Raw genomic sequence first — 27,997 nt, 5'->3', positions numbered from 1 at the left:
AGTACTTACAGGGATTAGTAGCACGCTGAATCGGTTGAATTCAATATTTGTAAACATCAACGTGTAAATTGAGTCACGTCGTCACGTGGTAAACGCGCTGGACCTGTTGGAACATGCTACAAGCTGGAAGTGCATGTGTATGCAGTGTTATGCATCAGTGCCTCGGTACTCAACTCAGTGCCTTCAGTGGTTAGAACAGGTTAGGAAGATGACGGCAAATTCCATGCGTCTGGATATTCTGCCGAACGACGTGTTGCTAATAATCTTCGATTATTGCGATGAACACGATTTGTTGCGGCTCAGCGAGGTGTGTAGCCGATTTTACGATCTCGTGCGCACGGACATGCCCTGGGTCAAGAAACGCAAACAATTTCTCGTCACAAATCAAATGTCGGAAAGATTTCGTGAGAGGTATGTACGTTACAGATTGTGTTTAACCTGTACTCGAGCTTAAACTTCTGGTCTCATCCGAGGAACTTGAAAAAACCCCCTTAAACTTCTGGCATTTCTCTTAAGGTTAAACGAAGCAAATTTGGCTGCGGAAAAGTAACTTTAGTATCGCGATAAAATAACGATATCATCTTATTTATTGCTGTGTATCTAATGTATATATCCACGAGACGTTTCAATATTTACAGTTTTGTAATTTTGGAAGAATGTTCTTTTTTGATAATTTTATGTACATGTGAAAGAACAAAATACATGGAAAATTGACAACCACTTGTTTTTTTTCCAGATGTAATAAAATATTGCCCCCACGTTCAACATGTTTCGTATCACGAAAATGGCAGTATGGAATATACAGAAAGGAATTGGTATTTACGCAGAGAACAAAGCTGATGCCCTGGCTGAGATTGACAAACGACATACTCTGGTGGTGCGGCGGCAATGAGCTTCTCGGCTTTGGCCGCAAAGGAACAACGATAGATAGCACGTATGGCAACTACCATTATACAGGAGAAATCTACACAGGAGGTGACATCTGCAAATTTGTTCCTTGGAAAGACTTTGTCATATGTGGCTATACGTACGTGTGTGTATATATATATATATATATATATTTAGCTATAATTGTATTTGTATCTAAATTATTTTTTATTTCTATTATATAATCCTTTCAATACATCATCAAAAACCCTCCACAGGAATGGCGCTATAAGCTACTTTTTAAAGTATGGCGAAAACAAATGTCGCATTGTAAAACTGTTACTGAGCAATGATTCTTCCGTCAATGCTATAGATGCCACCTCGGAAAATGTTATTGCAGGTTTAGATAGTGGTACAATAAAAGTAAAGTTTAAAAAAATCTGCTATCTGATGCGTACGATGACAATGTATCATGCAAGATTCATTTCTGTTTAGATACAAAGACATCCAGATATGGATACGTCTGAAAGTAATGTTTACAACGTAAGTAAGACCTGTGTAAATCTAAGGGCTAAAGTGCGATCGCTCTCAGTTGATCCTACGGGAGTAAAATTTGCCGTTGGCTCATCTGGGACTACTCGGGACATCCCACCGCTACATGTAATTGATATCGAAAGGTATGCGTAATATTGTAATTAATTACTCGATCGCCATAAGGTCTATGATCTGATGATATATCGGATAGGCTTTAATATGTATCGAATCATTTGCAACAAGCTAATGGAGAAATTTCAGTCACACAAAGATCGATACAATGCGGCATAAGTGGCGACACGGCGCTGGGATATTAGACATGGTATGGGACGATCCCAACACTTTACTCACTTGTGGCTATGATACGTACATCCGAAAATGGGATTTGAGGTAATTTATCTTCAGTCAGCTTTATGTAACGTTAACACTTGTAATTTCTTTCAGAACTGAAAGATGTGTCTCTTCATGGGCGGATCCAACCGATGCATCATTATATTGTATTTCATCCGACCATCGGTATACCATGGTAACAGGAACACAATATAATTGCTTAGCCGTTCTGTGGGATCAAAGGAAGACTGATTTCGTTCAGGTTCTTATCAAACTGATGTACGCGCTTTGTAGGTACATTATAAGTTGTTTATGATTCATGGCAGACTTCTTTTCAATATTTCTAGCTGTATTACGTGAATATGCGAGAATCATCTCGACGCAGCCCGATCTATTCTATACAATTTGATAACACACATCTGTACTGCGCTACGGATAAACACGTGATCGAATTAAACTTCTCTGGCCGTTTATATCAGAAGCTTGATTACAAGGCGATGTACATTCCATAGTATGGATTGTTGAACCCCTCTGCAGATAGGAATAGTACAAACCAAACGTTTCATGATAGAAGTTATTAATTGTGAGAAGGGATTGAAAATATGAAGAACGAAATCCAATCCTGAGATAATGTAATTAATGTACCTTGTAAAATGATGCTTTTTGTAAAAACAGCGACATTACTGTATTACTTTATTACATTACCTTATATATAAACTGTAATGATACAATTGCAGTTATTGTGCTGTATATAATTATATGCCAATACCTCATAGTAATTTATATGTGAATAATTCGTATTCGTATGCATGACATTTTTTTTTCTAGATTCACACCTTAAACATATTGAGATATAATTAAGAGTAATCTGTATCTGTATAATAAAGAAAGTCAATTGTATTGCAACAATATTGCAGCAATTTATTATTATTGCGATGCATACATAAAAGCGAAGACGATATAGGTTTCCCATACATATATGTAAGATATATAACGATTATAAAATACAAAAAAAAAACAATTTTTTCGAACAACGGCAAAGATTTAATCTACTAATAAGAAACGCTTTATTTAACTTTGGACTACTTCCGTTGTAAAATTACAGTGCAATTACAAACTTAGATAATAAAAATTTAAAATGTTATGAAATAAATATGTTAATTGATGGCGTGCTATACACGAATATTGCAAATGCCATGTTAATCAATTTAGATGAAAGAAACAGACATTTACTACGATAGCGCCTGCATACAATACAGCTTTACTCTACATTTCCTTTACATTCTCTTCATATTTAAAACTCAATCTCGTTTGAAAGAGATACATCTTATATCCCAAAACCAATATTAAGTATCTCATTAAGTAATCTTCTAAGATCATTTAGATTCTTTTTTTTTTAAATCACTCATCAAAGCATCGTACGAATCATGTAATTGAGAATACCGCCGTGTTTAAAGTAAGTCAAGTCAACTTCCGTATCAAATCGTGCAATCACTTCGAATTTCTTGCCGTTGTCCGTGTTCACAGTGATCTTTTCTCCAGGTTGGCAATTCGGGGGAATCGCAACATCGTATTGCTCAAAACCTGTTAATCCTAAGGATTCTGCGTTTTCCCCAGAAAGATACTGTAGTGGGACAATGCCCATACCCACAAGGTTAGATCTGCGAAGAAATAAATAAATTTAAATATAGGTGCGTGTTAAATAAAAGCAAATGTAAACGAGATTTCTTGAAAAAAAACTGCATATTTTTTATTCAAAATTATTTACTTTAAACAAGTTAACTTTTGACTAAATCTTTTTTAAAAGAAACTTATTTTACAATTCAATGAAAATACTATATTTAAATTCGATCGAAAATAAATAATATTTTGAAAAGGACTTGCCTGTGTATTCTTTCATACGACTCTGCTATGACTGCTCGAATACCGAGTAGATATGGTCCTTTGGCGGCCCAATCCCTGGAAGATCCGGATCCGTATTCCTTGCCAACCAGAGCGATCAGAGGCGTCCCATCTTTCACGTATCTCTCGGCCGCGTCGAATACGTCCATCTAAATTCAACCAATTAATATGTTCGCTATTAATGTATATTTTAAAAACTGTCCATTACAGACAATGTTTTTAAGCAATTTCATCCGGTATGTTTAAGTTATACATAAAAGAAAATGCAAAACATATGCGTATGACGTATGACGTTGATTCGTGACGAGAATCAAAGTGAATTAATAGTAAACGAATATTAAGTTAAATCGTGAAGTTATACGTGGTGAAAAATCAACGGGTAGAACAAGAAAGGAAACACGTACCTCTTCATTAGTTGGAATGTAAATTGTTCGTGGTCCCGCTTTACCAATGAATTTATTCACGAGACGAATGTTAGCGAATGTGCCCCGTGCCATCACGGCGTCGTTTCCTCTGCGCGAGCCGTAAGAATTAAAATCTTTCGGCGTCAAGCTGGAAAGGAAGATCGTCACAGTCAAGAATTCGGCCAGTTTGCGTGCGTAGTCTCTATAATCTCAATTGATGTCAAACTCACCCTCGATTAGCTAGATATCTCGCTGCTGGCGAATTACGCGCAATACTGCCCGCCGGGCTAATATGATCGGTCGTAACGGAATCTCCAAGATTTACAAGCACTCGCGCTTTAGTGACTGATTTTATTGGAGGCAACTCCTGCAAAATTTATTTTTCACAAATAGAGAAATGACTAATATCTTAAATGACATAATTTTCAAGAAGTAAAAGCTAATGTTAAGATTGGAAAAAAAAATTAAATTTAAATTCTTCTAAAGAAAATTTTAAAGAAAGCTCAAATGTTTAAAGTATTTAGTGTGCGATAGATTATACACTCTAATGACCTTATATAAGCTATCGAAATAGGGTGGGTTTTTGATGTACGTAGAATTAACGTCCCACGGGTACAGCTTGCCCTCAGGTGCTATCAAACTTGCCCAACTGCCGCTACCATGCTCGATTTTACTGTAGACTTCTTTGAACATGGCTGGAATGACGTATTTCTGCTCAACAGCTTGAATTTCCGCTCTGGTCGGCCAGATATCTTGCAAAAATATTGGACTCCCATCGGCTTTGTGACCTTGAAAATAACAGATACATCGTGTAAATTATGTTTTATGCATCTCTATAAATCCAACGAACAAAGAGGATTCTACGTCTTACCCAATGGCTGCTTCTCAAAGTCAAAGTTCACAGTACCGGCAATAGCATAAGCTATAACCAGAAGCGGGGACGCTAAGTAATTCGCTCGGGTATTCGGATGGACTCTGCCTTCAAAGTTTCTATTGCCTGACAGAACGCCACAACAAACGAGTTCATTCTACAAGCAACACGCAAGATATTTAATGACAAGCATTGCTTTGTATGCAAAAACATTAATACTTATAAAAAAAAAAGAAATCGTTTAATCAGTTAATTATATTATGAGTTTTGTGAAATTTATGATTTAATGATTTTTAAACGTGATTTTGTTCATTTCGTTTATCGATAATTTATTAAATTATTTCTATTTTTTTGCAAAAACTGAAAAAAACATTGAAGAAATGTCAAGTAGAATTCAAATACAAAATCAATTCCTCTACCTTTTCAATAGTCTCGACTATAGCGTCAGGAAGTGGGCCGCTGTTTCCGATACAGGTCATACATCCGTAACCCACGATGTCGAATCCTAACTTTGTCAGATACGGAATCACACCGCTTTCCTGAAGATAATAAGTAACGACTCCGGAACCAGGTGACAATGATGTTTTTATATACGGCTCGACGCTCAAGCCAACATCCACTGCCTTTTTAGCAAGAAGGCCTGTATATCAAAGTAGCGTATCATACGCAAAAGTTGGGTACATTCGCAACATTTAACATCTTACATTTAATTTTTATAGAACTATGCTTTTTCTTTCACGATTAAATAATAGTGTTGCTAATGAAATTTCACATTAACGATAAAAAATGATAATAAAAAACTAAATGTTATTTTACCATCTCTTCACTTATGTACTTCTTATCATTCTAATCTAAATTTGAAAGTATGAAGCAAGTTTTTCTTAAGCAGACACAAATGTTAAAGCCATTAATGACTATCCTAATAATGATTACTTTAAAGCATCTAAAAAATTCGTTCTGTTTCAATTCGTTTCGTTTTAAATTCTATTTAAAATTTTAACTGCGCTTTTTTAAAATCTGAGAATTTGTAATGCGTCAGCAAAAGTTGACGATTTTAGATCTTCAAAGTAGCGCTAATAAACCAATTCTATTTCACGTCCTTCGGCAAATCCTTTGTATCAATATAATAAATGATAAAATGTTAAACGTTATGTAATAATTAGACATTTTTGACAAAATTCATAACATACCTGCTCCAAGCATAACGCTAGGGTTGCTGGTATTTGTACAACTGGTAATAGCCGCGATGACTACCGAGCCATGTTTCAATTCGTATTCTTTTCCTTCGTATTTAAACTTCCCTACGGTATCCACCTTCGCTGGGGTTAAACCGTAACCTTTGAAGCCTATCTGTAATGAAAATCACCATTCCATTATGAGAAAGTTCATTAGTAATCAATACTGATTAAATCTAAACGTAAAGAAATGTTCAAAAATGTTTGGAAACAAAAGAAAAGACTAGTTTCAAATCAGCATTTAATATTCTTCCTCGTCTTTTACCTGTCTACTTTTGTACTTGTCTCTTAATGTAGTATTCGCAAATAATTATAAGCTAAGGACTGCACGATTCTTTTAACGTGATTTATTATTTCAAGCCATCTGCATTTATATTTGTTGTCCCACAAATTTGGCAGGTTTATTAATGCGTCGAGTGGCATGACGAAATTCATTGCCCGATACACGATATGCTGAAGAAGCAATGCGAACTGGCAACGATCTTTAAGCAATCACGAGGTCTACGACCTCGTGTTCACCTTACGCGTGCACAATCCAATAATGACAATCCAGCGATGACAAGTATTTTTACACGAAAAAAAGTGATAAACAAGTTATACCTTATTAGATATTAAAGAAAAGATAAATGTAAAATAGTAAGATTATATGTATTTAATATTTTTAAATAAGAGCGATAATAAAGATAAAAAACTAAGAAATATCCATAACGATAGAAACATGCGTTATATTTATTTTAATTTTATAAGTATTTAATTATTTCATATTATTTCTATTTTGTGTGTGTGCAAAAACACTTTGAAAAAGTACTTGACATTAATCGCGACCGAAATGTGCTAAACAGAAGATATGTAAATACTTCTTTCAACATATTGGCCACTAATATAGTGACGCATAATCATTTGCTATTATATTAATATTAAAATTCGAAGTATAGGAGTTCCAATGGAATATTAATATTAATTCAATCAAAGAGTCCCCTTTAAACAAAATTTTCTATCGTTTTCCGTAAACATAAGAGATATCCCTTTCCAGACCCTAAGCACCGTGTCTCGATGGGAAATCCGAGCTCTTTCTATACCAGCATGCACGACAAAACGATGGCTCATTTGCAATGAAATGTGTGAGCTTTGCAAAACGAATGTAGTAGGATGTTGTATCAGCAATTTCAGCGCGAGCTCTGAATAGGTCTTCCAGAACTTATGCGAAGTATGACCAAAGACTCTTGTCTTCTCCGACGAGGCGGACGGATCGATCGATCAGTGGTATGTGCGTAAGAATTATTTCTTTCTTCATAAATTGTTAAATGCCACACTCGCATTCTCCTGCGTTCTGAAGAATAGGAGATTAATGTGTTCAACAGCTCACAGATATTTATCGGTGGCTGTTGAACACCAAATAAATAACGATAAATGTTATAAATATCGAAAATTTCAAGCAATAACTGACACGTGCAATTACTCAGAGAGACTTATATGAAGATTTATAGGAAGATGATGCATAGTAATCGGAATTTTTGAAATAAGATAAATATGACATGTTTATTAATTTTGTTTATTTTAGATAAAGCCTTACCTTTTCTATTATAGAAAGCAATAACGCGCGATGCAGTGACATTAATGATTAAATTGTAAATCATTAGAACATTAGATTATTATTATTAGAACATTTTTATCTTGAAGATATTGTCGAAAATATCACGATTACTTGTCATTTTGTAAACTTTCTTAAATTTAATATAGTTTGAAATTTTCGTTATAGAAAAGTCGACTCTAAATTGATCAAAAATTTAGAATCCATTATCATTTGACATGTGTTTAATCTAAAAGTTTTGGATTTATACAAAAATATTTACGTATATTTCATTGAGAGTATACAAGCATATCTTAGCGCTCTTCAATATCAATCTCAATCGAAGAGGAATTGAATTTCACGCGGAAGGAGCGTTAGCTTTATGATTCACGTGGATGAGTTTCTTCGGCAAATGTCCTTGTGCCTGTCATAGGCCAGGTAACGCGACGCCAATGTTGAACATTTCGAATAGAAATCGATCGGTATGTTCTTAAACACGTATTGTTTCCGTCCGTTGAGCGATCATTCGTCGCGTTTCGCCTGTCGGATTAAGACCGCGACTTTCTCGATGTGACCGCAAGTTAAATATAATATTCGCGTGATAAACAATTTTTTGTGTTTCGTATGCTTTTCGTATATTTACTGAAGTTCTCTGCAGTCTCGCTATTTGCACCGAAAACGTACTCAACAGCAAACCAGTATGCAGTGTTGTGAGAGTCATGAAACATAATATCTTTGAATTTGTTAGATCATAATTTTTAATTACCGTTGCTATACAATAAGCAACGAGTAAACCCAAGTATTGAATTCTTTTTCAGTGCGGTTTTCTTCATCTAACTTTTGCTGATGAAGCTATGTCGTAAAAATTATAGTTTGTCGGGACTGTGTTCCAAAGATGAAAAAATCTCGACGCAATCATTGGAAACATTAACCAACGAATAATTATTGTGAGTACCCATTTGTGTATGTATAATTTTTAACCATCTGTCTGAAGCTTCGTCACATGTGCGATAACAGCTTTGAATATTTGAAGAAATATCCAATAGGTGTAGTTGTTTTCAGTTTTCCTGAAATAATCTGAATAGCTAAAACAGTCCTTAAGTAGTTGAAGTTCCTAAATCTCTTTCCAACATTTAAAATAAAGAAATTTTTTTTTAAATATTCAGAAAATTGAATAGGATTCATGGATTCAACTGGTATCGACATTGCACAGAGGATTACGTTGTTGGATGCGATCGTATCCGGTAAGGTAGTAATAAAAACTTCACCGGGTGATGATTGCATCCAATATCAAATCCCTATACTTCTGGCGTTTATAATGCATGTGCACATCGCTCTCTTAAGTATTGTTGTTAGGGTCGAGTATGTGACTGGTACCACAAGTGAGAATTTGTGACTAGATCATATACTCGTCTTTAATGGCAAGATATATCGTCTAAAAAATCACTTTGCGTCTCGTTCATTTATCTTTGGTGATCTAACTGTATGTCGAATCGAAATATCATAAAGCTAGATCAGCAAAGGAAAGATGTTCGAGACCCAGCAACATGGGACATCGTCGACGATCACATATCAACGATAACGGACAGCTTTTCGCAGTAATTTAATGTCACTAATGCATGTAAAATATAATATATATTTCTATCAAGTTTGTTTTACCACGGCGTTACATATCAGAGTATCTCTATTATAGACTAAAAACCGCTGGCGTTTTCTAAAAAAACATGCTTTTGATTCCATTAAATTCACATAATACTGCAGATTGTTGTAAAAGTAAATAACTTTCAGTCGCAGAGTCCAAAGGGACTTTTATTGTGATATGTTAATGTAAGCTAATCATATCACAGTAATAAGTTACCTAGTTCTCTGTCGATTATTCTCATTTTTGCTCATGTGCTCTTATTTTCTAGCAAGAAAGTATCATGCATGCTTTTTTAGAAAAAAATAAGATCAAATTTTCTTTAGCTCTAGTTGGCAGAACAGCGGTACAGCACGAGATGGATATAATCCAGTTTGACTTGCACTGTATAGTCACTGGGTAATATTCGTCCCTTGTATGTACTAAATAATCATCTTTCCTAGAGCGCTCACATTAGCATTTTAAATTTATCATTATTGTTATAAGTGCTGTATGTATAATGCATCAATTTAATTAGCATTATCATGCATTTTATTAAACAACGAAATACGGAATATATCAGAAATAAAATATATTTGCTCGTGAGCGCAATCTATTTCATGTAGATATGTTAAAAGCCACCAACCTTGTTTACAAGACAATTCCTGAAATCTATTTGCATGTCGGATACTGAAACTCTGTCGTGAGGTCTCTTCGGTCCGCTGACACTGGAAACTACAGTGCTCAAATCCAAAGTGACCACTTCGGAGAAGACTGGATCTTGGCTCGAGTCGTCAAAATTCCTCAGCATCCGTACGTTTTTAAGGTACTTCTCAATCTTATCAATGTGTTCCTCGGATCGACCTAAAGTATAGCAGAAAAATATATTTATATATCATAGAAGATATTTTAAAAGTAATCATATTGGGAAAAAGATTTACAAAAATATATAATTAATAGTAAAAAAATTTTACCTGTTTGCTTGAGATATGCTAAACTTTGTTGATCTACTGCAAAGAAGCCCACGGTTGCGCCATATTCTGGGCACATATTAGAAATGGTAGCACGATCCGCAATACTTAGTTGCGCTACGCCTGGTCCGTAGAATTCGACAAATTTTCCAACCACTCCGATTTGTCGAAGATTCTATCAATGTGTAAAATATAAGCTTGTATAATTGATACTTTTTAGTATAATATATAAATATATATTCTGTTGCGTGAACTTTATTTAAAAAATTAGTAAAATTGTATTCATAAAAAATATATAAAATACCTATATATATATATATATATATATAAATTACTTTGACGAAAAAAACTCTTACCTTTGTAATAGTTAGAACAAGATCTGTAGATGTGGCATATTGATTTAATACACCGTCCAATTTGTATCCCACGACTTTTGGTATTAACATAGAAATCGCTTGACCAAGCATAACAGCCTCTGCTTCGATACCACCAACCCCCCATCCGAGTACACCCAGGCCATTGACCATGGTAGTATGAGAATCAGTGCCAACTACACTGTCGGGATACAGAAGATTGTCCGAATCAAATACCACTCTCGCTAGATACTCTAAATTCACTTGATGCACGATACCGCTTCCGGGAGGTACAATTAACATGTTTTTAAACGTCTTTGCACCCCATTTGAGAAACATGAAACGTTCCTTGTTTCTCTCAAATTCAAGGTCCTCATTCTTTTTTAGGGCATCATTGCTGAAACAAGCATGATAGTCAGATTTATATATAAATTATCAGATTATCTGGCAATGTATGATACAAAAGTAAAAACAAGACTTGCAGTTTATTCGGATCTCTTTTTTTACAAATGTTATCAAGCATATTACGTAAAATTTTTTTCTCTTGCGCATGTAACATTGCAGCAATATTAAAATCTTTCAGTTTACGATATGATAACCTTTAACTCTATTATCAAAACATGCTTGCTAAAGCAATGAACTGTACCTCCTCGTAAAATCAGCCTGAATCGAATGATCGATTACGAGGTCCGCTGGGCAGACTGGATTAATTTTATCAGGATCTCCGCCAAGTCTCTTCACAGCATCTCTCATCGCAGCAAAATCCACGACTGCTGGTACCCCAGTAAAGTCCTGTTCGTAATTTAATAAATAGCAATAAGTATATTTTTTTGCACACGATTAAAATTGATAAAATACAGAAATTTAGAAGGGATTTCTTTACCTGCAGTATGACTCTCGCTGGCTTAAAGGCCACTTCGACCCCATCTTGATGGGTTTGATTATTTTCCCAATCCAAAATTTTCTCAACATCTGCCTTTGTTATTTGGAAATTGTCACAATTGCGCACAGCACTTTCCAAGAGAACTCTGATGGAAAATGGTAGTCTGTCTGCAAGTTAGAAATCAAATATACATATAGATTTATTCACTGGATATAAAATTAATGACAAATAAAATATTTACCATAATTTGTGCCAAAACTGCCGATGTCGTAATATTGGCACTCCTTCAATCCAATTTTGATGGACTTTAGTAGACCCTTATAAGGATTTATTCCTAAAATAAAAAAGATTATTTAGTTTACCTTCATTATTATATAAATTAAAAAGAACATGTATACAAGAACAAAGTATATAAATTCTACATTTTTATCACTGTAAAACAAAAAAATTATGAAATTTTATATCAAAAGGTAATTAACATTATTTTAAAATTTTCTATTTTCTCTTAAATTTAAATATTGCCTTTCGAATAAACGAAATTTGTGAAAATGTCGAATAAAAAAATATTTAGGAGACTGTAATTCTGTTGAGTAAACTTTGAAATCTTTTTTTGCACGTTGCAATTTTTGTCATCAGTTAAAATAACCGTGCCTAAATTCACGTGGCGAAGAATATTTAAACAAGTAGAAACTTGCACATTGTTTCCTCGTAGTTTTTAATTGTGCAAGTAGAAACTTGCACATTGCTTCCTCATAGTTCCTAAGTGTGCAAGTTTTTATTTTATTCCAGGTATAATTATCGATATTTATTTGTTTTGACTTCCTCATAGAGGAAGCTGTGTTAGCAAAGGTTCTGATTTCACATTTAACTCTTTTGGGGACTGCGTAAATAATTATGTACATTCACAAAAAAATACTAAAAATACTTGTCCACTTAAAAACTAAAACAATATGCAGATTTCGCCAAATTCAATACCAACCTATTCCTTAAATGATACTTTATCGATAAAAAAAATCAGCCCGATATTATAAATATTTGAGATAGCGATTTATTTTTAATTCTATTATATTTTCCAGTCTTTTCTACCCCTATTTCATATATAATTGTTTAAAATTTGGTTGATCAGATCAAGTTTTATAAAGCTTCTATGTATGTACGAATTCTTCGAAATTTCAAATGTGTGTAATACGAGATCTGATCAATCAAATTTTAATGAATTATATATGAAATAGGGGTAGAAAAAAAACTGGAAAATATAATAAAATTAAAAATAAATTGCTATCTCAAATATTGAGAAAGCGGCAGCGTAAAACACATTTTTCAAAAAAAGGAAAATCTGCATAAAATCTATACCGGTAGACCGATTTCAATAAAATTTGAGGAGGACATACTTTCTATGATACTCTATTTGTGTGCAAAAATTCAAACTGGTATCTAAAAAATTGTAGAAGTAGATGCGTGTACAAAAATCCGTACACACACACACACACACACACATACATACATACTTCCGGACATTTTTTACTAATATGATTTTTCGACATTTTAGAACATTCTAAACCTATTTCCATCAAAATCTCGAAAAAAAAATTTTTCACCATTACAAAGCTTCCTCTATGAGGAAGCAAAAACTATAACATTTTTATACGATACTCCTCGTGTTTATATCGATATATACTAACAATAAGTATATAAAAATAAGCTTCTTTAAACTCTGTGAACGTTTTTATATGTTGCAACTTATATATGTTTCTCACTTAGAACACCCATGTGTTTAATTTCTTTAAATTCGGATACTATTATATATACGGGACGTGCGAATTAATATTTTTCACAGGGACAAATCGATCTGACGCAACGAGACCGCGATGACCAAATTCGTCGTCTTCAATTGTTTTTACGTTTGTTTTTGCAATGTAACAACAGCAACGAACAGGTACGGATCTCTCCACTTACCAGCCATGATTGTCACTGAACAAGTCACGTCGGCTCGTCGGCTCCGTCGCGCGATAGGTATATAGCGGCTTATACCGAGTGTCCCAGAAACACCGGCGTTCGCGGTACGACAAGAGTTCTCCCCCGGTCCCCGGTTCCCACAGACGACTTTTCTCGCCGCGGCGGCGTTGCGCAAACGCGAGATGCGCGAGGCGATTCTGCGGACCCTCTCGAACTCGATGCTCTCGAATCTCTCGAATCGAAGCAGGGGCGCGAAGAGGATGAAAAGAGGAGAGGGAGAGAAACGAAACGGAGCACGAGACAAAACTCGTCGGGTTGCGTAATGCGACACCTCCCTCGAGTTAATTCGATGCATAATCGCCTGATCCCCTCGCGCGATACAATTACGCGCGAGAGGAAGGGCAAAGTTCAATTACCGCGTAAATGAATTCGTTATTGGACTCTCGGTACATGGGGCACGTCACGTGGTACGTATCATACATGCGTGCGTGTGTGTGTGCGTGGCGCAATATATATGTCACGATCTGTCACATTCACACCACCACAGTGACGTGTGACTTGAGCGACGTAAACGTAAACTTCAAGCTTGAAGCGACGTTCGCGTGATAACTGACAACACTCGTTGGTCCTTCCTTCTTTCGAATTAATTTCTTGCGGAAACGGCTGGCTCCGTCGCGTCGTGTCGATCTCGGTCCAGCGAGCGTCAAGGATGGAACGAAATTTGGTGAAAACGTTGGACGACACGTAAGTGTTGTGGTTAGGAAATGATTTTTCACAGCGTGAGAGCTGTGTTTAACGTTTTTCAAGCTTTGTCACGCAATAATTATTATATTGAATATTATTTTACGAATATATATATATATATTACTTGATATTTACTTGGTACAATTGCCCGTCAGTTTGCTGTCTTTCATGCACGTTACACCCATCTTGTTACTAATCTTGTGATCAACAGTCTTGTATATATACACAAAGTTACAACGTTATTGTATCCTTTAGGTATGACAAGGAAGGTGTTATTGGCTGCATCTTGGCCGACCACGCTGGTCTCTGTCTAGGAGGTAATGAGTCGTCAAAGACGCAAATGAGAAAAATTTATAGACCTTACGAGGAAGTTACAGGCACGAAAGTCATGCGCTACGAAAACAGTACAGAGTTAATAAATGAACTTTTGCAGTTAAGGGTGACGCATCGAGCGACAGTGCTGGTTTGGTAGCGGCCATAGCGGATCTAGTCGCGAAACTGGAGCCAAAATCCGGATCGCCGATTATATCGCTTCAAAATGATAATAGGTAAGCGGAATGTCGAGCAGCTTTGCGATATTTCTAAGCCTAAAACAAAAACTTGCTTCACTGAATTTCAGGCAGTGTATTATACTTCGTCAGGAACCTGTAGTTGGTGCTATATATAAAGATTTATCGACTTGAGATAATCACTGTTGTATACATTAAAACGGCTAAAACTTATTTATATGCAAAATACGATGTCTTTTCTACAAAAATATTTTATTTAGGTATTAAGCGTATGCAAGTTGTTAATAAAAGAAAACATTTTAATGTGCAAAAATGGCTTTCAACGTGTATAAATTTATAAGCAATCTCAACTAGTTGTAGAAAAAATAAATGTTTATACATGATATTATAACATTTTACAAGATCTTACAATGCATCTGTAGTTGATTTATATCATAAATCATAAATAAAATAATTGACAACAAAATAATTTATGCGAGGGTTTAGGATCAATCGCTCTTCTTCTGTTTGGTCTGTCTTCTTTCATACCAATCATACAATTTGCTTGTGGCAAGGTTGATTAATAATTCATATATCCAGTGATTTTCATATATCCAAGACCCAAGTACAATTATAAACATTACTATACCAATCACTAGATGACACGCTTTTGCAGCCGGGAATAAGTAAGTCTGGAATAGCGAAAGAGATTACCTTAACGCTGTGCGATCTTAGCGCATATACATACGCATAATGAAAACACATCGAGGATACTTTACGTGTGACAAATTGGTGACGAACGCCGCGACGAGAAGACACGTGGAGAATATGGGCTTTGGCACCAGTCCGCGTAATGGACGATATACCGTGTCCTGATATCTCTTATTGATGAATTTCGCCGAGTGTATGATTCTCAGGCTCATATTCACGCAGTTACCGAAGATAAAGCCGACCGGGCCAAACCAGATGACGAACAAATACGATGCGCCCAAGAACGCGATCGACTGGTAGACCATGATCAAGTTGCTTTTGTTTATGGTCGCACTGTCGGCCGTCGCGTTAGAATAGCATTCGGTCACGCCGTTGATTCCCAACAGTAACACGGCGAGGCAATGCGCCCTTAGTAAGAGAACGGGTAAGGGTAAAGTCAGCTTCGAGCCACCGTACAACCAGAGCAACAAGCTGGAGTAGGACTGACCGAATACTAGGACAACCAGACCGATACACGTAACGACGGAGCACAAACGTGTCAATACATTCACGCTCTCTTGCACCTTAGCCTGAAATACATTGCTATTAATCTCATAGTTTATAAATATGTGCATAAAATTTTATAGGAAGGGAGCAACACACTCACTGGATTCTGATCAGGTATCGTTTCATCCCTTTTCACCATCTGCGTGAAGTAAAAATATCCACTGTCCTCGATTGGACGGAAAATAAATCTAGCGGCTATCGAACCCATATTATTCACAATCTCGTAGACACCCTTAAAGAAAGAGAGGAATGAGGAATTAGCGCGATGACGATATCGCGGTACATATTAAACACAAACCTGTTCTGCGAACGTTAATACTGGCATTATAGTCATGATCAATTTTTCGCCTTCCGTCAAAATCTGCTTCAATATTCCTTGCCCAAAGAAGCTCCATGTGAGATCAGTTAACTTCCTATCGAGATACGAATCCTACGAAGTAACCGTTGTACCGTTTTTATAGGACGATGATGTATATATATATAGCAATGCAATCATATTTAATACATACGTTATTTTCTAGCTGCCCGGGCAAAAAGTCTTTTATAGCGCGAAAGGGAAACTCCCTTATCACATATTCGTCGCTACTGTCTTTCAAAGACATTCTTCGTTTCTGTGAACATTTGTTCAGGTTCTTGATGTGATGATGAAAATACGCATAATAGCTCGTTGTGTAAAATACTGCCGCAACAAGCTGAGCAACGCCGAACGCAAGCAACGCGTTCTCCGGATGATATAATATTAGCGAGACAAACGTCATAGTGCGAATAACGATCATGATCGTGTCCAGAATTATCTGAAAGAACAAACATGAGTCGTGACAGTTGAAACACCTATCTCTCGAGGGTCTATCGTTTCCATTGCCTTACTTTAAGCCTAACGAAGAGAAATGCGCTGGCGACTAATTGAACGACTAAGGAAGACAGTTCTATGATACACGACAGTCCAACTGCCCAAACTGCAAACGTGTAGTACTGTGGTAACGCCTCTGTGGTGGAGAGCACAAACAGCCAACCGTATCCAAACAGGAAGGACATCGCAACGCATATAGGTACTCTAGAGCGTTAATTAATCTATATAATTTTGTTAAAGGAAAATAATTGAGTCTCTCAGAAGCCAAACTGATTGACTCTATTTTTTGGGGGGTAAATTTTCTAATTTCAATACCGTCTGATTAGTTTTACAACTTCATCATTATTAAATGTTTTTTTTTTTTTTTTTTTTTTTTTTTTTTTTTTTTTTTTTTATATAAAGAGACTCAGTCGGTTTAGCTTCTGAGAAGTTTGATTATTGTGTACATGGTGAACTAACGTCAGCCAGAGTAGATTTACAACTTGGGCCCAATTGTGCTCCGCGGTGTTAGTCAGACATGCTTTCACGAATGGCTCGCGCGATAGGAACAGTATTATAGATTCCAGTAGGAGTAATCTCACGGTAATGACACCTAGGACGGCCAGGCCAACATGACGGACAACAAATGCGTTCAGGACAAATGTAACGTAGCGACAGAATATCTGTGGAAGAAGAGTCTTTCTGAGCAATCCTGCACGATGTTGGCATCTGCTGATATACACGGAAGCAGGTGCCTCTCAACTTATAGATTAAAACGAACGATGTATTCGAAATATCGTGAAGGGGAATTTGGTGCAAGTACAGCGTGATCCATTGAGGGAGCTTCGGAACTCTCCCGCGTTTGCAGGAGCTATCCAGGTTTTATCAGCGTACCTGAAATATGATGCTGAACGAAGCGTTCTCCAGGCTGCTCTCCAGGATACTCGGCATTTTCAGGCCGATCCGACAGAAGCATAAATAATTCGAGATTCTCGCCGGGAGACGCGGAGAAACGTCAAGCTCTTTCCCGAGAGGTTAGGTAAGGTTACGTGAGAAGATTACGACCGCGAGGACAACCGGGATCACTTCTTCTTTCTTCTTCTTCCTATTTTTGTATTGGCTCCTGCCGCTTTTCAGCAGACAATACGGCCAGATTTGCCACTGTTTAACAGTCTGAATCACTAATTGCGTAGCGAAATCTAAGTGGAAATTACTGGAAGTCTGAGTGGAAATTGTGATTGCATCAGCAATCTTGAAAAATTTATTCGGGACAAAACACGTGTTCGAACACTGTCGAACACGACCACGACTGGACCACGTCTCACCACGTTCGCCGATCATATCTCTTCTCAGTTTTGTACTACATATACATACGAGACGACACGATACGTGACATACGTGTCGTCGTCGTCGTCGTCGTCGATCCCTTTGTTTTGTTTGCATAGATGGAGGTATCTGGCATCAATTTCTCATTAGCTGTTAGAAATATATGCGCATGAGCACACCCTGCACACCTGTGTTCTTCCACCGACGTAACCACGTTGTGATGCGTAGTTTATGATATTTTTCGCCGCGTAGCGAAGAGAAGCGTCATGTAAACTGATTTTCGTCGCCGATTGAGGACGACAACCAAACTTCGACTAATTTAAGGCTATGTACGGTCAACGTGACGCTACAAATGCTTCGAAGCATTCCTCTTCTCTTTTCTTTCAATGAAGAAAGAAAGAGAAAAAGAACGCTTCAAAGCATTTGTAGCGTCACCGTCACGTTGACCGTGGTCATAATCGATGATTAATTCTCCTTTATTAATTCTTGGTACTACTTAACATGGATAGATTTAATTTAATTTTGTTACAATAAGCAATAATAATTCTGTCGATTAACTTAAATAATAGCTGTACTATATATTTCGATAACACGGATAATTTATTAATTTTTTTTGTATGGAAAGAAAGATCAGATCAAGAACGATATGAATTTTAATAATTATAGAAATTGCAATGTGCTGTAAGCAATTCTGTCGACTAGCTTAACCGGTGATTAACTTCATTAAATAGCAGCCGTATTATTTCGTTAATATGGATAATTTATCAATTTTTTGTCGCTCGACATATGGAAAGAAAGATTAGGTCAAGGACGACGAATTATGTAGTTAGAAATAATCTATATTTGTCTAAAGCAATTTCGATAAATTAATTTACCAATAAAGTTAATCGAAGTTTGGTTGTCCTTGAGGTCCTCTTTAATAGGATTGGATTTCAATAATTTCTAAAGTGGATGATACTAATGATCGATCCCCAGATTAAGAATTTCTAATTAGATCCTACAATTTTACAATTTGGTAAACGTACGTTTTATTTTTTGTCACTTTGGATTCTATAGAATATAGGAATATATTCTTGTCTTGCTTGTCAGAACAAGAATATATTCTTGTCTTCGACGACTATATAATATTATCTTCATTTATAAGCGATCACGTAAAGACGTAAATGAATGATGTGAATAATAGATATGTCACGATGATGAATTTTTACTGCTTCATCTGCAACATTGATTAACGACGAGAAGTCGTTGCAATAAGTCATCATTGTTGTTGCAAGCTTGCAGAATATTTTTCCAAGGAAAAATTATCTCGTGAAATTATATCGACCCATTCTCTTGCTTGCTGAACGTCTTCTCCCAACTTCTCTTGTAGCCTATTCTCTTTTTTTTCGTTCAAAGTCTAAATGTGCAATTTATTATTTTATCACAGGAAAAGAGAGAGAAAGAGAGAGAGAGAGAGAGAGAGAGTGCGGGAAATTTAAAATTTAAATGAAGCGCAACGTTACGATTCACTGTAATACATGTCGCAACGTGATGTTTGAGCAATTTACATTTACATCGCTTGAAAACCGATTAGTAAAGATTAGTTTGAAGCCCAAATAACAAATTGCAAAGTGCTAATCAACGAGTATGTATATATATATATATATTTTTTTTTGCAACAGGATTACGCAAAATAAAAAACGGTTTTGCGACGGGGTATGGTGTAGAATCAACTGACATTATATAACTAAACCGTTTGTTGAAACCTCGCAGAAATTCGCGCATTGTCGCAGTAACAAGAGAACGACAGAGCGATATCGACAATTATATCGAGTGATGTAAAACGATAAGGACGCGGTTGTGTGGATCAGAAATCGGCACGTGGTAGGTATACGATTATAGTAAGACATAAAAGATTGTCAGTAAAATCCGAATAACTATATACTATCTACATAAACGTGATAAAACACACGTAATAATGAAATATTAATTTTGTATACTTAAACAAGTTCTTTTTTTAGTTTTCGTGAGAAAATCGCGAACAATTATGCGTCGATAAATGATTCAAGAAGCGAGAGTGTGTCTGTTTTAAAAAAGAGACAAGTTTATGAAGAAAAGAAAAAGAGAAAAAGGAAGCAATATATTTTACGAATCCAGTTCCCGAGAAAGAAAATAATTGTGGCAGTTTCTGTTTAATAACATACAATCGAGCAATTTCAAGGATCTGTGAACGATGCAGCGAGGAAAATAAGGCAAGAAACTAGGCGAGGAAGAAGGGATAGGAAATTGCGCGAGAACGTTAACAACAAGGACGGATATCCATTTTAGAAGAGGAAGAAAAAGAAGTCAATCGCGCGATCAGCTGATCGCTAGATTCGCTACCGCGTCATTCAGTCATTCTTACAAATTCTACCATGGCGCGTAATGTTTTCCGGACGGCACAAAGCAACCATATCTCAGGTAAATGAGTGAGGAGTGATCGTAGAAACTAGAAAGGATATTCATAGAAGAAGGAAAAGAGCGCGCATATCGAGAGAACGAGATCGTGCACGTGAAAGGGCCGTCGCGCAAAACGAGACACAAAATGGTCGTAAAAGCGATTAAACTGTAGCGATACGTTCAACGAGACATTACGTATTGCGTAGCGGAGTAAAACGTCGGAGTAAAACGTATCTAAGCGGAGATCAGCTTAGGCGTCACGCTTTTACGTAACTCGGGACGGGAGAGTTATTTCATGCATGGCAGCCTTTACGGTGTCCATCGAGGTGATGCGCGCACGGCGAGATCGAATTCCCTGTACGAGCGATCGCGGCGGACGCCGCGTTTCCGCGTAGTAGCGTTCCTGTCGGCGTCCCGTTTGTTGTATACATTTATCGCAGTATTATTTATACAGCAGCGGACCGCTGTAGTGGTAGTCAAGTCAGTGTAGTCGTCGTCGTCGGTCGACTCGCACGTCGCAGTCGCACGTCGCACGGCGCACTGAGTCGGACGGTGCGAGCGGAACCAGAAGGGAGCGTCCGATCCGGGTCGACGACGGTCGTTGGTGTGTGTGACTTGCGCCGCTCTCCACGCTGCTCCACGCTCTCGTGAAAATCTGATGAGTAAGTGTCACGCCGGCTTGGCGTGAGACGTCACGCCACCGTTGCTCCTCGTCGCGTGTTCCCCGTCGCCGACGCGATTTTTCGGGTCGACGACGTGACGTTCGATGACGACGACATGACGGCTGGCGTGGTCGTCGTCAACCGAACGTAGCTCCGTGCTGCTCGTGCATCGCCAAAGTTCTCTCGAAAATAGCTCGTCCGCAACGAGTCGAAAATATCAACGCAAATTGTATGACGCGCGGCTGGCAAATTGGCAATAGGTCGGTGAGAGTTGGGAATAGGTGCAGGCTGACGCGAGCTCTGTGCGAAATGGGAACAATATGTCATGAAAGCGGGGAGATCGATCGCTTAGCTTAGATAATTACTAATTTATCGTACGCGCGTTTACATAACGTGATATTTTCGCATTTGTGCTGTTATATGTTGTCGTTTGAAGGCAGTGGGGCCGAAGAGCGCTTAGAAGCCGCGCCGGGCTCTTTCATCCGCGCGTGTAATCAAAACATGAATTGTAAACTTTCAGCAGTATCTATCGTACTTGTTGCTTTCAATGTCATAACAGAAACTGAATTTATGTGCGCGATAAAGTACTATTTATATCGCTGATATTACATTTTCTGATGAGCATTCGCAGTCGACGTGATGATAAAAGATAGAATTAAATTTTTTGTTTTTAATTCAATCAGTAAGCGTACCATAGCAGATTACATTAAAGCGACTTGAGCATAAAAATGTGCATATGATATCGTGAACTTATGTGACGTTATATACTTATGTAAATATATGCCTACGTATGTGCACGTGCGTACCTTACACATTGTGTGCGCAAATAAAAGGAATTGATCTTTGACTCTTGACTTAAAAATAGTTCTTTACACTTGCAAGTTTCTAAAGCTCTCTGCGTTTGATGATTTTGATAAAGATATGACTGTGTTAAAAAAATTTAAAGGAATCTTTCTCTCTCTCTCTCTCTCTCTCGTATTTACATGATATTTTAAACATGATGTCATAAAGACAGATATATAAGAGATACTGGAGACAGAGATACCGTCTTACTTGAAATTATATTTAAAAAATTGTTTTTAAATGTGTGTACGTATCTTTTTCAGGGAATATATCATTTACCATAATAGACGGGTCCGTAGCGAGCTGTTTCGCTCTGAGCAATGAGTCCGCAAAGTCATAAGAATAATCTAACTCCAAAAGACATGCAGTCCAACGGATACTCTGCTGGCAATACCATGGCCAAAGAAGCGAAAAATCATTCACCTCCTTGTGAGTCAGTGGATTGTATGTGTGCTTAGATTGCCACTTTTTTACTTTTTATTATATACTATGTTTGCTACGTCAACATCAGTTTTCAAGTGGTGTTTAGTACTTTATATCTTATGTCATGATTATTATAATTTTTTTCAAATTTTTTATATATATCAAGGTAGAATGACTATACAAAATGAGTAACTAAGCAATGACGTATCTAGATCAATATATAAGCTGACGAGTGTAAATATTCAAAATTCAAATCCCTTAATATAATCGTTTCCAAGTATAATTTTATCGATGATTTAAATCTTTATTTAAATCTAGGTACTTTAGCGAAAGGCTGATTAACCTTTATCAGTTAATGGCCAACCCTCAGCTGAAAATTAATGGTCGAAAATACTAAAACTAATGAAACTGTGAATTTTACTATGTACTTGGATAAGACTATAAACTGGAAATATCATGTCCAATACTGTGTCTAATATTATAAATATTGTACTTGAAAGACTATATGCATTTGGAAATACTGCGTCTTTACACTGTGAAGAGTTGTATACAATAATTATTATATCGTTATAGACATCTACGTTTGCCGGCTTGTATCGGTCTGAATATCGTCGCTTAGATTTTTCTATAAAAGAAGTATCAAATTTTGTTCCTAATTTAATTTTGTTAAGAGTTAAGGGGTTATACCACTCTAGAATTTTCAAAAAATCGATTTTTTTTATTGGCTTAAAAGATGCTTTGAACCTTCTAGAATAACGGAAAAAAAGTTTTATACCTGTACAAAATTTTTTTCTTTGAAATTCCGAGCTCTTTTCCAAGCGCGTCGGACTGCTCCGAAACGACTACCTGCGGCACGTAGATACCTGCTGGAAGGGTATACAGCCTAATATAACTTTCCTTTTGATTTCAAACTTCTCTAATACACTAACAGATATCGTTAGAAGGAGTTTGTGTTCAGTTGAAGCATTTTGAAACGTAAGTACGTTAGTATAGCGTCAGTCAGCGTCAGTAGGTACATGTACAGAAAGGGCATCATTTCCTCGCTTGAAATCACGATTTTTGTGTATAGTGCTGATTTTTGACAGTATTTGTGGCCTTAGAGTTACGATGAGTGACAAAAAAGTGTTCACGGGCAAGAAAGGTACGAAAACATCGTATCCAACGCGGCGTCGGAGCAATGTATCAGGGAGACGACCGTTGAATAGATTTGAGGCTGAAAGCGATTCGGCAGGAGTCAGTGCTTCTGCCAAGAAATTAAAAGTTGGTGGATAAAGATTTCGATGTAAAATATGAATTTGGCTATAGAATCATAAACTTTTTTGCCGTTTTCTCTGCCATTTCGCAACACGTGAAGTGCGTAAAACGTGCGATTCAGACATACAGTTTCAGGAAACAAGTCCTCGAGGTTTAGGTTTCAAAATAGTCATCTCTTGCCCGAATTGCCCAAGAGTTGACATTCCAAGTAGTAAATTCATACGAAAAGGATATGAAATTAACCGTCGAATAGTGCTAGCAATGCGACTACTAGGAGTGGGACTAAATGGAATAATCGAGCTTTGTGCATTCATGGAATTGCCACGACCGATATTTCAATCTTTTTACGACAAATTAGTGGATGTGATTTCGATCGCAACGGCAACCGTACGAGACGCTAGTATGAAGAAAGCAGCGGAAGAAGAGAAAAAAAAGAAAAGTGAAGAAAATGGACTATTTACAGGGATAACTGTTTCCGGTTATGGTTCGTGGAGGAAACGTGGATTTTCGTAGCTTTTCGGAATCACGTCATTGATTGGATGGTTCAAAGGCAAAATCGTCGACGTTGAAGTGAAGTCGAAGTACTGTAAGTCTTGCGAGCACTGGAAGAGTAAATCAGGAACAGCTGAGTATGAAGAATGGCTCAAAACACACACCGATCAATGTCAATCGAACCATGAAGGCTCATCTGGTAAGATGGAGGTAGACGCTGTCGTCGAGATGTTTGAACGCTCCGAAACTTTGCACGGCATCGAATACGCAAACTACATCGGTGATGGTGACAGCAAAACAGCAAAACAGTCATTTTGTACTATTATTGAATAAATATTTTTTTTTTGAACACTTAAAAACATGATTAATTACAATTACATACTTGAATATTATTATCCTCTTACTTTTCTTTCCACCCAAAAAAAAATCGCAAAAAAAAACGCTTTATTTTGGACTTCTAGAGTGGTGTAACCCCTTAAGTGACATTCGTAACGTAGAGTAGATAATGCTTGCGACAAGAATATTGCTTGATTGTCGCTAAAAGAACATTTGTAATTAGATAAATTCTCTTAATGTACATATTTTTTTACATTTTGTTGCCACAATTTTTCTGCATGACGTGCCTATTAATAATCATATTTCTAAAAATTTAATCTTACATAGCACATTTTTACAAAATTGTGCTTTTCTAATTGCTAGTGATCATCGCATCTTTTTTACAAAAATGTAATTCTAACATTATCATATTTTTATACAAATTACAAGATGAAATATTAATTGTAACATCGTTGTTACAGCGATGCCTTGGTTTGGGATGGATATAGGCGGTACATTGTGTAAATTAGTGTACTTTGAGCCAAAAGATATAACGAGAGACGAGGCGGACGCAGAAGTTGAGACGTTAAAAAATATTCGTCGATACCTTACCAAAAATTCAGCATACGGAAAAACTGGTCATCGTGATACACATTTACAAGTGAGCGTTGTTAAATATTGAACTTGTACTTTCTGCAATTCACTGATTACGTAGACCCCTGTTGATAATTGCTGATTTTAACGATTGTGTTTCAGATGAATAACGTCTGCATTAGAGGCAGACGAGGAACGTTACATTTTATTAGATTTCCCACAAGCGAAATGAGAAATTTTTTAGCACTAGCAAAATCAAAGGGTATGGCGAATCTCGTGACTACTGTTTGCGCCACTGGTGGTGGTGCTTTTAAGTTCGAAGATAATTTCAAAAAGGTTGGGAAATTCGCGTATCTTGATTTCTGCCTTATTATAATTGCGACATGAATAATTGTTAAAATATATTACGAAATATCTCTGGCAGGAAGTAAATATGAACTTGGCAAAGTTCGATGAATTAGATAGTTTAATACGCGGAATGCTCTATATAGAGACTACGAATCCACACGAATGCTATTATTGGTCGAATCCCACCGATGACAGCAAATGCCAAAAAGTACCCTACGACTTCTCCGAACCATATCCTTTCTTAGTAAGTAGAAATATTTCGTTGTGCGCTTTTATGACTGAAGGAGTTACTGATTGATTATATCTTGCAGCTCGTTAATATAGGCTCTGGAGTAAGCATACTGGCTGTGTATGGGTCAGAAAATTATAAAAGGATATCTGGAACAAGGTAAATTGCGCATGTGTTATATTTTGTAATGGCAAGATATTTGTTGTCAAGTAATAACAGTATAACACTTGCCTTATAGTTTAGGTGGGGGTACGTTCTTAGGATTATGTTGTCTGCTTACTGGATGTAATACCTTTGAGGAGGCGATAGAATTAGCAACAAGCGGTGATAATACAACGGTAGATAAATTGGTTAAGGATATTTACGGCGGCGGTTATGGTCGTTTTGGTCTTCCCGGAGATTTAGTTGCAAGCAGGTACAATTGTAAAACACAATAATTAACTCCTATTCTAAAATGCAATTTCTTTATTTTGATTTTTAATTATATTCTATATTTCTTTGTTCTTAGTTTTGGACAAATGAATTCCAAAGATCGCAGAAATACCGTCACGAAGGAAGATTTGGCGCGTGCAACTCTTGTTACTATCACGAATAATATTGGTTCTATTGCGCGTATGTGTGCTGGCAATGAAAAAATCGAGAGGGTAATAATATAAGTAATTTATGTTATATATCATTTCTCAAACTGGCCATTTGTAACAATTTTCGTTTTCAGGTCGTATTTGTAGGGAATTTTCTCAGGGTAAATCCCATAGCGATGAAGTTATTGGCCTATGCTATGGATTATTGGTCCAAAGGAACTTTGAAAGCCCTGTTTTTGGAACATGAAGTAAAAATCTAACTGAAAGCTCATATTTTAAAATAATTTCTCAAACTGGCCATTCAGACCAGACGTATCACTGGGTATTGTGTCTTGATTTCAGGGTTATTTCGGCGCGGTGGGATGTCTATTACAATTTAATGGCGAATCGTGCTAAACACAATAGAAAATGTTGGGGAAACAGTCATACAACATGCATCATTCCATATGACCAACTTCGTAGAACATTTCTCGAGTGAGCAAGATTGTTCGACATAATTATATTTATTTTTGTTACATTTTTCTCAATTATTCATGAATCTACTGTCTATTGAATAATCGTTTACTATAATGAGAATACGGAAAAACCTTGATATTTAGCAATAAGATTAAGGATATATTTGTAAAATGTTATCGTATAATTTATCACTATTTTAATGTAGGAAAAAATAATTGTGTCAAGATAGTTTTTTTCTTTTTGGTCGGAGGGTAGTTATTTCGATATAATGTTCGATTACGAGCACAAATTTAATACGACTCGGCAGATAGAATCAATAATGGACCAATCCAAAGGGATTAAGGATTGCCTTTCCTTCCGATGTTCGTTACATGCCGCATATAGACTAGTTCTACCTCATAATTTATATTGTAAAGTTTTTCTACAAATGTGCACAGGTTTTTATGTATATAAGTAATATGGCAATCGTTATTACACTTGCACATCTTTTCGTAAATTTATAATGGAATAAAATCATTGCAGCGGTAAATACTTTCGCACTTTACTTTAATTGTTAATATTTGTTATTAATGCATTGCGTGTTATATAAGATGAAATTTTTAATATTTACGAATTTTTTATTGAATATTAATGCAACTTGCTAATGAAACATTATTCATTCGCATCTGGCAATTGCATAAATTAAGAATTTTTTATCGATTCAGTGAGCTATTGTAATGCAAAATATACGCTTCCGTCAGGATATTATGAAACGATGCAGTACATATTCCAAGTTATCAAAGATGTGTCAAACGTTAAATCTTGTTTCTGAGAAATATGTAGTAATGCAATCGAAACCATTAAAACACTGACATTATATCGCAAAGAAAATGTATATATTTTAGAAATATTGTTTTAGAAAACAGTAATCGTGATATATTTATCTTCTATTTTAACTATTTGAAATGTAACAACTGATAAAACTTTCGATATGTTATTGTAATTTATCGAATAATTTGACATTACCACAAACGTATCCTTATGCAAACGAATAACTTATTTCTGTTGCAATGTATTGTGAAAACATGCCAAACAAACTTTAATAAAATATCATTTTAATATACAATGCAAAATGTATATGTATGTCCATAGTCCATACCCATTACATTGTGTTATTCACAAATAGAAATAAAACTTTGTGAGTAAAATTAAGTATTGAACATATAATATGTAAATTTTTTTTTAATATTAATTTTAATAATATA

The 27,997-nt window shown here is 36.2% G+C and overlaps 5 protein-coding genes and 1 pseudogene across 11 annotated transcripts; 4 read left to right on the top strand and 2 right to left on the bottom strand.

The window, feature by feature from the left end:
• The first annotated feature begins 3 nt into the window (after positions 1–3).
• Positions 4–2,640, top strand: LOC143899900 (F-box/WD repeat-containing protein 4). 2 transcript variants are annotated; one of them, XM_077410676.1, is made up of 7 exons: positions 4–411; positions 737–1,033; positions 1,146–1,290; positions 1,363–1,544; positions 1,663–1,791; positions 1,846–1,993; positions 2,079–2,640. In XM_077410676.1, the coding sequence occupies exons 1-7, from the start codon at positions 134–136 to the stop codon at positions 2,241–2,243; spliced, it is 1,344 nt and encodes a 447-aa protein (XP_077266802.1). In that variant the 5' UTR covers positions 4–133; the 3' UTR covers positions 2,244–2,640. The 2 variants fall into 2 exon arrangements, with proteins under 2 accessions (XP_077266802.1, XP_077266803.1); XM_077410677.1 differs by having other exon boundaries at positions 134–411; positions 737–1,027.
• Positions 2,627–17,846, bottom strand: LOC143899887 (cytoplasmic aconitate hydratase). Of its 3 annotated transcripts, none has more exons than XM_077410632.1 (15): positions 17,707–17,846; positions 11,780–11,872; positions 11,539–11,705; positions 11,302–11,447; positions 10,659–11,052; positions 10,306–10,477; positions 9,978–10,195; positions 6,099–6,258; positions 5,328–5,548; positions 4,909–5,065; positions 4,590–4,825; positions 4,268–4,404; positions 4,038–4,185; positions 3,616–3,782; positions 2,627–3,392 (listed from the first exon to the last, which is right to left on the bottom strand). In XM_077410632.1, the coding sequence occupies exons 1-15, from the start codon at positions 17,786–17,788 to the stop codon at positions 3,140–3,142; spliced, it is 2,751 nt and encodes a 916-aa protein (XP_077266758.1). In that variant the 5' UTR covers positions 17,789–17,846; the 3' UTR covers positions 2,627–3,139. The 3 variants fall into 3 exon arrangements, with proteins under 3 accessions (XP_077266758.1, XP_077266757.1, XP_077266759.1); XM_077410631.1 differs by lacking the exon at positions 17,707–17,846 and adding an exon at positions 13,495–13,991; XM_077410633.1 differs by lacking the exon at positions 17,707–17,846 and adding an exon at positions 13,296–13,323.
• On the top strand, positions 14,050–15,220 carry Lamtor5 (Late endosomal/lysosomal adaptor, MAPK and MTOR activator 5). Its single transcript, XM_077410708.1, has 4 exons — positions 14,050–14,238; positions 14,494–14,555; positions 14,672–14,786; positions 14,858–15,220. The coding sequence occupies exons 1-4, from the start codon at positions 14,204–14,206 to the stop codon at positions 14,919–14,921; spliced, it is 276 nt and encodes a 91-aa protein (XP_077266834.1). The 5' UTR covers positions 14,050–14,203; the 3' UTR covers positions 14,922–15,220.
• On the bottom strand, positions 15,099–17,036 carry LOC143899899 (man(5)GlcNAc(2)-PP-dolichol translocation protein RFT1). The gene is made up of 6 exons (XM_077410675.1): positions 16,851–17,036; positions 16,493–16,777; positions 16,282–16,413; positions 16,084–16,215; positions 15,506–16,006; positions 15,099–15,418 (listed from the first exon to the last, which is right to left on the bottom strand). The coding sequence occupies exons 1-6, from the start codon at positions 17,016–17,018 to the stop codon at positions 15,236–15,238; spliced, it is 1,401 nt and encodes a 466-aa protein (XP_077266801.1). The 5' UTR covers positions 17,019–17,036; the 3' UTR covers positions 15,099–15,235.
• Positions 17,847–19,890: 2,044 nt separating the features above from the next.
• Fbl (pantothenate kinase 3 fbl) lies at positions 19,891–27,858 on the top strand. 4 transcript variants are annotated; one of them, XM_077410682.1, is made up of 11 exons: positions 19,891–20,001; positions 20,139–20,577; positions 22,325–22,505; positions 25,028–25,206; positions 25,302–25,475; positions 25,564–25,731; positions 25,799–25,875; positions 25,955–26,131; positions 26,225–26,360; positions 26,432–26,545; positions 26,640–27,858. In XM_077410682.1, exons 3-11 carry the CDS (start codon positions 22,382–22,384, stop codon positions 26,691–26,693), a joined length of 1,203 nt encoding a protein of 400 aa, XP_077266808.1. In that variant the 5' UTR covers positions 19,891–20,001; positions 20,139–20,577; positions 22,325–22,381; the 3' UTR covers positions 26,694–27,858. The 4 variants fall into 4 exon arrangements, with proteins under 4 accessions (XP_077266808.1, XP_077266810.1, XP_077266807.1 ...); XM_077410684.1 differs by lacking the exons at positions 19,891–20,001; positions 20,139–20,577 and adding an exon at positions 20,658–21,218 and having other exon boundaries at positions 22,325–22,490; XM_077410681.1 differs by lacking the exons at positions 19,891–20,001; positions 20,139–20,577 and adding an exon at positions 20,659–21,218.
• On the top strand, positions 23,592–25,021 carry LOC143899923 (uncharacterized; annotated as a pseudogene).
• Positions 27,859–27,997: the final 139 nt, after the last annotated feature.

The sequence above is a fragment of the Temnothorax americanus genome, unplaced genomic scaffold (assembly GCF_048541705.1).
Source record: "Temnothorax americanus isolate GAGA-0224 unplaced genomic scaffold, ASM4854170v1 Scaffold29, whole genome shotgun sequence".
Taxonomy (NCBI): Eukaryota; Metazoa; Arthropoda; class Insecta; order Hymenoptera; family Formicidae; genus Temnothorax; species Temnothorax americanus.
Note: the sequence above shows the minus strand (reverse complement) of the source record. Positions and strands in the feature narration are given on the sequence as shown.

Coding starts and splice junctions, on each gene's coding strand:
- LOC143899900 (XM_077410676.1), top strand. CDS start 134: ATGTGTATGCAGTGTTATGCATCAGTGCCTCGGTACTCAACTCAGTGC. Junction 1,545..1,662: donor CATGTAATTGATATCGAAAG/GTATGCGTAATA, acceptor GAGAAATTTCAG/TCACACAAAGATCGATACAA. Junction 1,792..1,845: donor ATCCGAAAATGGGATTTGAG/GTAATTTATCTT, acceptor AATTTCTTTCAG/AACTGAAAGATGTGTCTCTT.
- LOC143899887 (XM_077410631.1), bottom strand. CDS start 13,849: ATGCATCGAATTAACTCGAGGGAGGTGTCGCATTACGCAACCCGACGA. Junction 11,873..13,494: donor TTCAGTGACAATCATGGCTG/GTAAGTGGAGAG, acceptor TTTTTATTTTAG/GAATAAATCCTTATAAGGGT. Junction 10,196..10,305: donor AGCATATCTCAAGCAAACAG/GTAAAATTTTTT, acceptor GCTATACTTTAG/GTCGATCCGAGGAACACATT.
- Lamtor5 (XM_077410708.1), top strand. CDS start 14,204: ATGGAACGAAATTTGGTGAAAACGTTGGACGACAC. Junction 14,556..14,671: donor CGCTGGTCTCTGTCTAGGAG/GTAATGAGTCGT, acceptor GAACTTTTGCAG/TTAAGGGTGACGCATCGAGC. Junction 14,787..14,857: donor TCGCTTCAAAATGATAATAG/GTAAGCGGAATG, acceptor ACTGAATTTCAG/GCAGTGTATTATACTTCGTC.
- LOC143899899 (XM_077410675.1), bottom strand. CDS start 17,018: ATGTCCTTCCTGTTTGGATACGGTTGGCTGTTTGTGCTCTCCACCACA. Junction 16,414..16,492: donor CCGGGCAGCTAGAAAATAAC/GTATGTATTAAA, acceptor GTTACTTCGTAG/GATTCGTATCTCGATAGGAA. Junction 16,007..16,083: donor CGATACCTGATCAGAATCCA/GTGAGTGTGTTG, acceptor AATGTATTTCAG/GCTAAGGTGCAAGAGAGCGT.
- Fbl (XM_077410682.1), top strand. CDS start 22,382: ATGAGTCCGCAAAGTCATAAGAATAATCTAACTCCAAAAGACATGCAG. Junction 22,506..25,027: donor TCCTTGTGAGTCAGTGGATT/GTATGTGTGCTT, acceptor TCGTTGTTACAG/CGATGCCTTGGTTTGGGATG. Junction 25,876..25,954: donor AAAAGGATATCTGGAACAAG/GTAAATTGCGCA, acceptor CTTGCCTTATAG/TTTAGGTGGGGGTACGTTCT.